Genomic DNA, 13,171 nt, shown 5'->3' with positions numbered 1-13,171 from the left:
GTCAGAGGAATACTTAAAATGTCAGTTTATTCAGAAATCTCGTTAGTGGGTCGGGAGTCGACCCATTTGAGGGTCACGGGCCAATTTGTATGGGTCATGACTCGAGTAAATATTCAATCTTATTTTCCTACAAAACAAAGTGTGTGTGTGTGTGTGTGTGTGTGTGTGTGTGTGTAAATATATTCACTTACACACTATTTTACACTACACTAAAACAATACATGCACATGCAGTCATACACAAATCTTTAGTCAAATAATAGTATGTATCACATTTCTTACCATTTATTACATTGAATATATAAAGAAATGTCTGTGAATTCACACGCAGAATGTATGAATTCTAGGAGAACAAAATAGATTAACAGATTGTTATTAAACAAATTATCTGAAAGTAAGACAGCAGATTAACATATCTTCTATAATAGACCAATACAATAAACACGATTTGAGTGATAAATCTGAGGCCAAACAAATAATTTGGTTATTGTATCTCCATCAACAGAAAAAAAAAACTTTAAAAAAGTTTAAAGTTGATTTTGAGAGAGGGGGCGGGCGGGGGGGGGGGATCTAATTATGAATCAATTATTGTCATGAGAGACAGACTCAAAAGTCTGCTCTACAGGAGGTCACTCAGGTCACACAACTCCGCAGTGTCGCCATCATCCACCAATAATCCAGCTTTGACCTTCTGGGTGAATGTGATCTGGGCTCTGTGGAGCAGAGTCATGGTGTTAGAGAGGCTGTAGAAGGACAGATCACCTGCACTGTGATCCAGGTACACTCCCACTCTGGAGGACACAGGACCTGTGTAAACCTTAGTTACTATGAATGGATTGACATTCGAGCGCGTTACCTTGGTAGTGTTTTGGAAATAACATTCGTCAAGCAGTGTATTACACAGTAAAGACCAAGACTTATCATTAGATCCAAATCTACTGTGACCATCACTAATGGGGACATCTTTATATGAGATTGCTATACCAACGCTGAATCCACTCCATTCTACCTCCCAGTAACAACGTCCAGTAAGACTCTCTCTACTCAGAACCTGAGGCCAATGAGTGAATCTCCGTGGATCATTAGGCTTATGTGGTTGTGGTTCTCGAGGCTTTGTTACTTTTCTGTTCCCTTCAGAAAGAGACAGGGTTTGATGTGCCGTGTTTGGATCCAGTGTGATTGGACATGAATATTGTAAGAAGTCAGCTCTGAGGTATCCCTGAAGACACTTGAACGCAAACTTCTCCCTGTGTGTCAACAAGGGCTGAACATTGCTGCTAATAGGATGTGTCAACATAATTTCAAAGACAAGGGTCACTAAAAGTAACCTCATTATTAGTTTTATCTTGGTCTTGGGTTCTGGTCTTGGCAGTAATATATTGGCTCTATTTGCTGTTGCTGAGACATCAGTCCCATCCTCTTTAAAAATGTCCTCTAGTTTGTCCCCCATCTTTGACACAGCCACAGTCACATCTTCAAAGTATCTCAGAGGACGGGCATTGCTGCTGACTGGGTGTATGGATTCACTGATTCTTGAGAGAGAAGCGGAACTGTGTAGAAAATGTATGTGATCTGTTGTGTGTGAGATCTGGCCAAGCTCCGCATGCCCCCTCCTCAGTTCAGTGACATCCTGCTCCGCACACTTCCTCTGTTCTTCAGCACGATTCACTTCACATTTCTGCTGGTCTCTGATCAGTTTTCTCACCTCAGATCGTCTTCCCTTAACGTAAGTGGTGAGCTCAGTAAAGACAGTGTCACTGTCCTCCACTGCTCTATCAGCACAGTGATTGATGGACTCCACCTCCTGGTGAAACACCTTCACGTCATTCTCTCTCTCCTGGATTCTCTTCTGGATGTTCTGCTGACTCATGTCAAGCTCTTCCTGTCTCTCTGTCTTTTCCGCTGCAGCTGAGATCGTATCATGACCTTTGTGTTCTTCCATGGAGCACATATAACAGATACACTGCTGATCAGTACGACAGAAAATCTTCCTCGCCTCATTGTGATGAGAGCAAATGTTCTCCTCAAGCTTGCTGGAGGCTTTAACCAGCTTGTGATTTTTAAAGGCAGGAGATTGATTGTGAGGCTGGACGTGAGTGTCGCAGTAAGACACCAGACACTGAAGACAAGTCTTCACAGCTTTCAATTTTCTCCCAGTGCAGAAATCACAGGCCACATCTCCAGGTCCAGCATAGCAGTGCTCAGGAACAACAACTGGGACTTCTGTCTTCTTAAGTATATCCATCATGTCAACCATCATTATGTTTTTCTTTAGATCGGGTCTTGGGATGAAAGTATCTCTGCATTGTGGACAGCTGAATTTCCCCCTTTGATTACGCTGATTCCAGTGTCTCTCAATACACTTACTGCAGTAGTTGTGTCCACAGGGAAGACTCACTGGATCCTTCAGTAAATCTAGACAGATAGAACAGGAGAACTTTTCATGGTCCAGTTGTCCCTCTTGCTCTTGCTGCGCCATTTTAGCTGAAGACAATGTGGTGTGGTCTCATTTGATGAAGAAATCCCACCATGGGAGGAGTTCCTGACTCAGTGTTGCCAACTCTCGTGAGAGAAATAAGCCAAACCACCTCCAAAAACAAGCCAACTCTTGTGAGAGAAATAAAGCCAAATCACTCCTCGAAAAACAAGCCAAAACAAGCCCAATAATATGGCCATATAATCCTAATAAAAAAAGATTTGATGCATTTATCATCAATAAATACCATGTATGTCTATAATTATTTTCTGTTTATTTATTATACTATTAAATGCATACTAATAGCCAGGGCTTAATAAGTAGAGACACCAGACCCATTCTGTCACCCCCCCATACCAAAGGGTATATACATCAAAAAAATGTTGGCTTGTACGATTTTCAAAAAAAGAAAAAAAGCCCCGAAAACTGCAACCCACGACTTGGGTGAAAAAGAAATCACACCTGTGTGAAGTGAGGGACGTAAATTAGACACTGTCTCTTTACTCAGACACTGACATAACATTCTCCATTCATTGTCAATGGGAATTTAATGTTTGTGTAGAACAAAGTTTGTGGACAAACACCAAAAGCTGGATATAGGTCTAGCTTCCCTGAAAAATCCGCAACTCTGGAAAAAACAAGCCAAAAGTTGTGGGGAAACTAGCGGACGTGGCAACCCCTTCGTGTGTGTGTGTGTGTGTGTGTGTGTGTGTGGGGGGGGGGGGGGGGGGTGTTGATAGGAGGAGTGTGTTTAAAGAGGCAGGCAGCGTCCAGTAAATATTCACCCTGTTGAAATATGAGCCAGAGAGTTGGGGGAATAGTTAATGTGTGGTAAATAATCTGCTTCACCGTTAGCTAAATATCTGCTAATGTTCCATCATGGTGTCGCAATAGCAGTTCAGGCATGATATGTATCAAGTGTCAAGGCGATAGCCTCAAATAAAGTAGTACACAATCATGGAAAGAGAGACTGACTGATATTTCAACACATTCCTCTTGCATGCAGTTCACTCCCCCGCACACACACGCTGACCCCATGTCATGTGACCCTTTTGTGATGTAGCCATGTATGAACTAGGAATGTGCAGCCACTGAAACTGCAGTCAGTCAGTCTGTTTGTCGGATAGTAAAGGTCCCTGCACACTGCTGCGTTTTTCGGATGTGTAGCAGCTTTTCTCCGCCGGTTTTAAAAAGAAATGCGTCCAGTCTGCAAGGACCTTTAGCTGTAAAATGGCGCAGCAAGAAGTTCAACTTGACCAGGAAAAGTTCTGCTGTTCTATGTGTCTGGATCTACTGAAGGATCCAGTGAGTCTTCCCTGTGGACACAACTACTGCAGTAAGTGTATTGAGGAATACTGGGATCAGGATGATCAACAAGGGAGCTTCAGCTGTCCAGGGTGCAGCCAGACATTCATCCCAAGACCTATTCTGATTAAAAACACAATGTTGGTGGACATGATGGATAGAGTAAAGAATACGGGACTCCAAGCTGTTCCTCCTGATCGCTGCTATGATGAACGTGAAGATGTGGTCTGTGATTTCTGCACTCGGAGGAAACTGAAAGCTGTAAAGACTTGTCTCCAGTGTCGGGTCTCTTACTGTGACACTCACCTCCAGCCTCACTATCAGTTTCCTGTCTTTAACAATCACAAACTAGTAAAAGCCTCCAGCAAGCTTCCGGAGAACATCTGTGATCATCACGGCATGGTGAAGGAGCTTTTCTGTCGTACTGATCAGCAGTGTATCTGTTCTCTGTGCTCTGTGGAAGAACACAAAGGTCACCATACAATCTCAGCTGCAGCGGAAAGGACCGAGAGACAGAAAACAGACACGAGTCAGCAGAACATCCAGCAGAGAATGCACGAGAGAGAGAAAGACATTAAGGTGCTTTATCAGGAGGTGAGGTCCATCAATCACTCTGCCGATAGAGCAGTGGACGACAGTGACACCGTCTTTACTAACCTGACCGCTGCCATTAAGAGAAGACGAACTGAGGTGAGGGAACTGATCAGAGATCAGCAGAAACATGACGTGAGTCGTGTTGAAGAACAGCAGAAGCGTGTGGAGCAGGAGGTTACTGAACTAAGGAGGAGACATGCTGAGCTGGAAGAGATCTCACTCATAGAGGATTCCATCCATTTCCTAAACAGTTACACCTCCCTCTCAACGATCAGTGAATCTACAGACCCAGTGAGCAGCAATGTCTGTCCTCTGAGGTCATTTGAAGATGTGACTGTGGCTGTGTCAAAGGTCAGGGACAAACTAGAGGACATTTTTAAAGAGGAAGGGAGAAATATCTCGGAGTCAGTGAATAGAGTGGATGTTTTACTGTCGGCATCACCAGAACCCGAGACCAGAGCTGAGGTCTTAGAAACAATCAAACTAGAGGATCATTTTAAAATTAAAAAAATGAAGAAGTTATTTATAGTGATCCTTTTATTTGTAATTATGTTCACACATCCTATTAGAAGCAGTGTTCGGCCCCAGTGGACACCCAGTGAGCCACTAGGGGTTACCTGTCTTGTTCAGGGACACCAGAAAACAAATCCTGGTTGGCTTGGGTCCTGGTGGTCAGAACCGTCAGAACCACCAGAACCTAAGACCAGAACTGAGTTCTTACAGTATTCATGTCCAATCACACTGGATCAAAACACAGCACACCAATACCTATCTCTGTCTGAAGGGAATAGAAAAGTAACAATGGAAAAAACTAAAAATCAATCTTATCCCCATCACAGAGAGAGATTCACTGAATGGCCTCAGGTTCTGAGTAGAGAGGGTCTGACCGGACGCTGTTACTGGGAGGTGGAGTGGCGTGGAATCGTTGATATAGCGGTCTCGTACAAAGATATCAGCAGAACAGGATCGATGTTGTCAGTAGAGAGTGGATCCTTATCCTTTAGTGAAAGTGGATTTGGATACAGTAATACATCTTGGTCTTTACGGTGTACGCCAGGGGATATACTGCACCGTCTGCACGCAGATCCGACAGGCATAGGCCATAGTTTACCCAAATACATTTACAGCCATTACATTTTCAGCCACAGACCCTCTTTTAATAGAACCCTAGGTTCCGTCTTGTCCACCAGAGTAGGAGTGTACCTGGATCAAAGTGCAGGTACTCTGTCCTTTTACACTCTCTCTCCTCCAGAATGGCTACATGGCTTCATGGCTATCTCCTACACCATGACTCTCCTCCACAGAGTCCAGACCACTTTTACCAAGCTACTGTATGCTGGGGTTGGGTTTTGGTCTCATGAAATTTCAGAGAGTGCTGAATTGTGTGACCTCAAGTAGATAAAACTTTGGGTTGTAAATAATTGTCTAATAATATTCATTTTATATCTATCTGTCTCTCTGAAGGTCAAAATTCTCCGCATAAATTCTGTTGATGTAAATGAAAGAAACCAGTGGTTCCCAAAGTGGGGTCCAGGGACCCCCAGGGTTCCCTGAGGAGTTTCCAACTGAAATGAAAGTTTGAATTGAACAATTGAACAATTGAACAATTGTGTCTTGTCATTAAGTAATCAATATTGTGTGTGTGTGTGCGTGTGCGTGTGTGTGTGTGTGTGTGTGTGTGTGTGTGTGTGTGTGTGTGTGTGTGTGTGTGTGTGTGTGTGTGTGTGTGTGTGCGCGAATTACAAATTAATTTACAGAAACTTTTAAATTAAATGATGTGTATTCAAATAAATGTAAAGGCATATTTCACTTTCAAACATGTTTGAGGTCATTTTAACTGCTTGATTCAGTATTTAGATATTTGATATGAATTTAACACAGCCCCTTCCTATTTAGACACATCCGCAGAGGGCTGCCTTGGGTGCAATCATAGCTGCGGTGTCACATTAAGTGCAGCTAGACATGCAGCATTGATTGTCTATACAGCTGGCCTATGCAGGGCGCGAATATTGTATTCATAGGAGACCACCAGCAGGGTAAAACGAGGCACCCTAGGAAATGGTCTCCTATGAATACAATATTAATATACAGCGCATGCTCCGTTCTAGCCATTTGTTAGATTCATTGAAATCCATCCTTGTTTCTGGTGACAGATATAGGATTTTAATGTGTCGGGGCCCGTGTTTTTTCATGTAGGCCTATTTGTTTTATAATAAAATTATAATTGTATCGGGTGCTTAAACAACCAGCTGCCAAACAGGAAGTTCAATCATCACTCACCATCAATCAAGATCCTGTATTGTGTTCTTTATTGCTGTCAGTGTAAAGTGAACTGACTGGGACACTAGAGAGTGTAAGTGAATTTGATCTGATTTGTGGTGGAGGGATGATGATGAACTAAGTCACAGTAGTAGACAGGCTTCTCCCCATAACATGCTTGATTAAGGGATATGTAGACAGTCTATATAGGGTATGCGCGTGCATAAAGTGAGTGGCAAATCGAGTTTAACATTGTTTAATACAATCAGATAGGACTTTTTTGTTTGGCTGTATGAGCTGCAGTGTAGGCGTTTCTGTATAACTTACGTGTATGATGCTGATGTCACGCACATAGAGCGCCGACGTCCTGATGTCACTCGCTCATCCCCTGGTTCACAGAAGTATTTTCTCTATGGAGAATAACATGGGGTCATCTTAAAATCATCTCATATAAGCATTGTGGTTCAAAAATAAAGGGGGAGGTGTCTCTGTATCGTTTATGACAGTCAGTCCCTCATATTTGATACAGTCTGTTTCTAGCGAAAATGTAACTAATTCCTCACAGTCTGTTGATTCTTCATATCCATATGAGGGAAATGGCCCGGGTGATTTATTTTTATTTTTTAACACAGTTCTAATATCAGGCGATCTAAAATCACCCTATGGGGATTACGATGCAAATAAAAAGTAGTTAAGCCAGGCTCCACATGTGGCTCCAGCCCTGAATCACTAGCAACACCCATTAAAAAAATCACACGTGTAAAGTGAGTGGTGCAACTCTGTGTGGGGGTCCCCGGAAGTTCCAGACCCACAGGAACGTGGCCAGGGTGCCGGTCCGGTTCCGACGAGCCGCCCCGTGTCCGAAACGGTCGAGAAATGACAGAGTTACCGTGTGGGGGGTCCCCGAGGGGTCCCTGGAACATCCAGACCCCCAGGAACGTGCCCAGGGGGCTGGCCCGGTTCCGGCGAGCAGCCCCGCATTCAAAATGGTTGAGAAATGACAGTTACCGTGTGGGGGTCCCCAGGGGGTCCCTCTACTGTACTGTACTATCACTGTACTGTACTGTAACACCCCAAATCACTGTGTGTGTGTGTGTGTGTGTGTGTGTGTGTGTGTGTGTGTGTGTGTGTGTGTGTGTGTGTGTGTGTGTGTGTGTGTGTGTGTGTGTGTGTGTGTGTGTGTGTGTGTGTGTGTGTGTGTGTGTGTCTGCTGATGGGGAAATGGTCATATTACTTTTCATGGTCCAGTTGTCCCTCTTGCTGCGCCATATTAGCTGAATGTCTAAAACAATATGTTCTATGTGGTGTGGTCTCATTTGATGAAGAAATCCCACCATGGGAGGAGTTCCTGACTCAGTGTTGCAACCCCTTCCTGTGTGTGTGTGTGTGTGTGTGTGTGTGTGTGTGTGTGTGTGTGGCTGCTGATGGGGAAATGTTCATATATGGTCATATTATGTACTATTAACCACTCTGAGGAGAAGTGGGCGTTTGTGTCTGGACAACGGCAGTTGTCAAATATACTTTGTAGCTGGCTTAGAGGTGATGGGAAGGCCTGTCTGTCGTATTTCTCTCCAGACATCTCCTCACCTCAAGGTCGAGCAAATACCTTCGTTATCAAGTCCTGAACAAACCAGAATTATCCAGCACTGTTGCTGTCCTCTCCTCTAATTCTGCCATGATTAGCCCCTCCCTATTTCCTGAAAATGTGTATTCATATAGAGCACCGAAGTCCTGACGTCACTGTCAGTAGAGGGCGTCAGTCCACAGGTTCATGTACTTTTTATTTGCATTGTAATCTCCATAGGGGGATTTTAGATCGCCTCATATAAGAACTGTGTTTGAAAAATAAACCGATCACCCCGGCCTTTTCACTCATATGGATATGAAGCATCGACTGAAGGTGGAAATGTACAAATATACCCAAAGAGTAACAAAATAAGCGAGTCAAACAACCCAGAGACTACATTTCCGGGTAGGGGGGGTGGCTGCATCTGCCCGTCGCACAACAGAAACTGAATGTGAATTACGTTTATTTTTATTTTATTGATATTTAATGTTTCGTGGTTAGTACGAGTCACCACCAGCTGAGCTTACGTCAACGAGGAATCTCAGGAACGCAATGTGTTGACAGCTGGGCGTGACGTATATTAGCAGCGACATTGCCTTCATATGTAGTTTCAAGGCTTTTGCGGCCACATTAATTCAATTTTCTCCAGAAACTGGCTGTATCAAATATGAATGGACATCATTAACGACGCACAGCCACTCCCCTGACAGAAAGGCCGGGGTGGTCGGTTTATTTTTCAAACACAGTTCTTATATGAAGCGACCTAAAATCGCCCTATGAAGATTTCACTGCAAATAAAAAAATACATGAACCTGTGTGTTGGTGCCCTCTACTGAAAGTGACGTCAGACTTCGGTGCTCTATAGGCAAAAGTCCATTTGTTTCATGTTGTCCCGATCGTCCTCTCTGAACAGTCGTGACTTCATCATTTGTACGTACATCTTACTGGGTAATAAATCGACTTAAGACACGACTATTTTCTCAACTCTTCTATTCTTTCACCATATGCATAAAGACTGCCAATACACTGCGCAACAGTGACACGCTATTTTCGTGCTCGGACAGACAGACCCAGCCAGGGACCCAGGGACAGACATAGCTGTCTATAGGAGTGGTTGCACCACTCCTAAAAAAGTGAAACGAAATGAAAATTCAGGCTGTGTCAGCCTGAAATAAAACATCCCCACCGGCCCTAAGAAAATTATTAGAGGGGGAAATAAAAAAACCCCACCTTCCATCACTTTTACACAAAGACAAAATCTGTATATTTTATTTCCTGAATCCTATCATCCTATTGGGGTTGTGCCAGTGAGAAAGTTGTTTTGTTTGATGCAATGGCGCCCCCCAATGGATAGACTGAAACTCTCTCTCTCTCTCTCTCTCTCTCTCTCTCTCTCTCTCTCTCTCTCTCTCTCTCTCTCTCTCAATGTCAATCAATGTCACTATGTCCATCCCTATGTCGGATGTCCGTCCCTGGCGTTGTTGTGCTAGAAACAGAGAGAGATAGTGTTGCACTGTTGCCTGCTAATTACAATGTGGAGCGTGCATGAGAGATGGGGAGGGAGAGAGAGAGAGAGAGTGTTTATTAATTCCCCCACACAGTAACTCTGTCATTTCTCGACCGTTTCGGACGCGGGGCGGCTCGTGGGAACCGGGCCGGCACATCGAGCAAGCCAGCTGTGGAGGGGATATTTGGGACATATCTAAGGTGCGAGACGATTGAGAGCTTTATAAACAACTAAAATAATTTTAAAATCGATCCTAAAAACAATGCAGTGAAGCTAAAACTGGAGTAATATGTTCTCTCATCTTAGTTTTAGTTAAAACTCATTTTGGACAAGTTGTAATGCCTTTAGGGTAGGCTACCATGTCTGATTAGGGTACCAACAGGTGACAAAGTGGTGCTGTTGAGCTTCACACTGCACAGGTGCATGATGGGAAGCTGAGTTTTTAGTGTAACAGACTACAACAGCTGCAGATGCAATAGCGTTTGTTGGCCACTGTCACTGTTGCGCAGCCTAACACACACACACACACACACACACACACACACACACACACACACACACACACACAGAGGCGGAGGAGGGCTTGTATAGTACAGTATAGTACAATAGTAGGCTACAGCACCATTCAGTTCAGACAGGTCTGATTTTTTTTAGGCACATCTGCTCGATGTTGGCTTGCTCAGCCAGCTGTGGAGGACCTGAGGGGCGGTTTGGGACATATCTAGGCAGGCAGTCATGTAGATAGGAAGGTGCGAGTCCATTTGAGAGCTTTATAAACAAGTAAAATAATTTTAAAATCCGCCTAAAAACAACCGGTAGTCAATGCAGTGAAGCTAAAACTGGAGTAATATGTTCTCTCATCTTAGTTTTAGTTAAAACTCATCTCTCACCACATTTTGGACAAGTTGTAATCTGTCAGTTGTTTCCAAATGGCGGGTGGTGTGATTAATTACCCCGCACCGATCGCAACGCACATGTCAATTTGTGATGACGTTTGTGGTGATCAGAGTTAGTTTTGGTAAATTGTTCCTTTGCTAAGTCCCTCCCCAACCCGTCCTTGTCCAATAAGCACGTTAGCAGCGAGGAGACAGGGCAAGCTGTCCTTCTCCCCCATAGAGATGCATGGTAAATGACGGGATTTCTCCATATAAATAATCAATCATTTCAGTAGCAAGAGCATCAAAATGTCTTCTAAATCTAGTCAACCAGGCCTGCAGTAGGCTATGCACTGGACAAATTTGCATGACATTATTTAAATAAACTAGAAATACGAGGAAATGACACAGGGGGAGTTTTCATGTTGCACGGTAAGACTATGGTCAGGATTCCTCTCGGGCGTCTCCCTAGGGAGGTCTTCGATGCACGTCCCACTGGGAGGAGACCGCAGGGCAGACCAAGGCGCAGATGGAGGGATTACATCGACTCACTTTGGAGAGGGAAGTCTGGAGCTCTCTGGTGGAGCTGTTGCCCCCACGACCTACTACGGATAAGTGGTTGAAGATGGATGGATGGATGGATACATCAAAGAAATGTTGGCTTGTTCTGTTTTCAAAACAAGCGACACAATTTTTTAAACTATTTAACAAGCCCAATAAAACGCAACCCGTGACTCGGGGGGGGGGGGAACAAAAACAAAGGCTCTGGGAAAATAAAAGTGAAAAGATGTGGGAAATAAGCAGACTTTTGGCACCTTTTGGTGTGTGTGTGTGCATGCGTGCGCGTGTGTGAGTATTCCATTTATTTATATGGCAGTTTTATCCCTCCATACTGCACCATTGCACCAATAGTCTAGGTATGTATTGTACAGGTATGGAGGTCTCAATGAGAAAGGCTTTGTGTGTGACCACAGAGACTTTAGACGGACGTCAAGCCTATACTAGTTGGTTCACTGCACTTAACAGGATTAGCAATTAAGAGAGAGAATTCCTAGAAAAGTAAAATGGAATGTCTTTGATGAAATTACAGTTCAGTCAGACAACTCACGAATAGATTTACCAATATTTATTACAGAATGAGTAATGAGTGTGCATATGATATTTGACTTGGCGTTCGGCTCTGCTGGATTTTCTCCCTGCTCGGCACGATTAAGCACCAACATAAAACATTAAGAGCAGGGAGATAGATATACAAAAAAAAAAACCCATGGGGAGCATAAATAGCAGAGCCCACCGGTGGTGCTGGGGTGGTGGTGGGAGAAAACATCACATACAACCAGGAACCATATGCAGAGGAAGGCAGGAAGAGCATGCAGTCTAGTGAGCTTAAGTAGCAGTCTAGTGAGCCCATTTCCGTCAGGATAGATTTTACGCCATTTTGAATTTTCTCCAGAACACACTTTCATATTATATATATATATATATATATATATATATATATATATATATATATATATACTGTAGCCAACTTGTAATGAAAACTGAGCTTGTGATAATGAAAAAAACACTTTATTTTAGGCAAAACCACAGATGTTTTATGATTCTTTTTATTTTATATAAAAAAATGACAACAACAAACAATAAAACAGACATGAATATATTTTCAGTTGTCCCCTCCAAACACACCACCTCTGACAGGTACAGTCCACATTCAGGAATACACATTTTCCTTGTTGAACATGGACTAAAAGTCTAAAACTATCACATGCCTAACCATAGGAATGCATCAGGCGGATGGGGTAGGGGAGCATGCAGAAGCACTTGAGGTCCCATGCGTCATATGCCTGCCCTGATGTGTGCAGACTTCCTACATCCGAACAAAGACTGCTTGGTTATCCAAAACCTTTTTGTCTTTTTCTTTTCTTTTTTTAGAAGGAAATTCTAAGAACACAACACATCATTTCAGATATGGCTAGTCATCCACACGAGTCGAGATGTGAATCAAACTTTACTCAACTCTTCATGTCCCATGACGACAACACCACACAACAAGTGATTAACGTTACTAGTCACCTTTAAGTCACAAGAATGGCCTCAGGGTTTCTTTCAGGAAAGGAGAGGCGTTTGGGTGGTAGGTTGGGGGTTCTGTTTGGTCTGAATCAAAGGTTTTTGTGTGAAATATAAGGAAAAGTTGTAAAAAGCACTGTGACGTATACAAAATGTATTATTTCTATTCTATACCAGAACATTCCTGTATACACACAGCACATGTTGTATAGGTATAGCCCAGTGTGTTTTCATTTCTGAGCGGATTAGCATCACATTCATTTTCTATTAGTGTGTAAAAGGCTTGAACTGGCCCTGGCATAACAACTTCCTAAAACTGGTCAAAACTGTAATTGTAACTGCTGTATTTATTCATACTCTATTGAGACTTGCAGAACATTTGATTTGATTTAGGGAACAGTAAAGCAGATACTGTAGTATATTCAAGCAAATCTTTTATGAAAATGAGTCAAGTCAAATTTCTATTTATTAAAATGAACATCTGCGTTGAAAGTTCAGATGTGTTTTATATAACTGCTAAAT

The 13,171-nt window shown here is 43.1% G+C and overlaps 2 protein-coding genes across 2 annotated transcripts; one reads left to right on the top strand and one right to left on the bottom strand.

Moving 5' to 3' along the window:
* Positions 1-447: 447 nt before the first annotated feature.
* On the bottom strand, positions 448-2,480 carry LOC306935905 (tripartite motif-containing protein 16-like). Its single transcript, XM_079519239.1, has one exon. It carries the CDS (start codon positions 2,476-2,478, stop codon positions 619-621), a length of 1,860 nt encoding a protein of 619 aa, XP_079375365.1. The 5' UTR covers positions 2,479-2,480; the 3' UTR covers positions 448-618.
* Positions 2,481-3,665: 1,185 nt separating this feature from the next.
* On the top strand, positions 3,666-5,845 carry LOC306934874 (tripartite motif-containing protein 16-like). The gene has a single exon (XM_079517685.1). It carries the CDS (start codon positions 3,706-3,708, stop codon positions 5,770-5,772), a length of 2,067 nt encoding a protein of 688 aa, XP_079373811.1. The 5' UTR covers positions 3,666-3,705; the 3' UTR covers positions 5,773-5,845.
* Positions 5,846-13,171: the final 7,326 nt, after the last annotated feature.

Source organism: Electrona antarctica, assembly GCF_951216825.1.
Source record: "Electrona antarctica genome assembly, chromosome: 13".
Taxonomy (NCBI): domain Eukaryota; kingdom Metazoa; phylum Chordata; class Actinopteri; order Myctophiformes; family Myctophidae; genus Electrona; species Electrona antarctica.
Note: the sequence above shows the minus strand (reverse complement) of the source record. Positions and strands in the feature narration are given on the sequence as shown.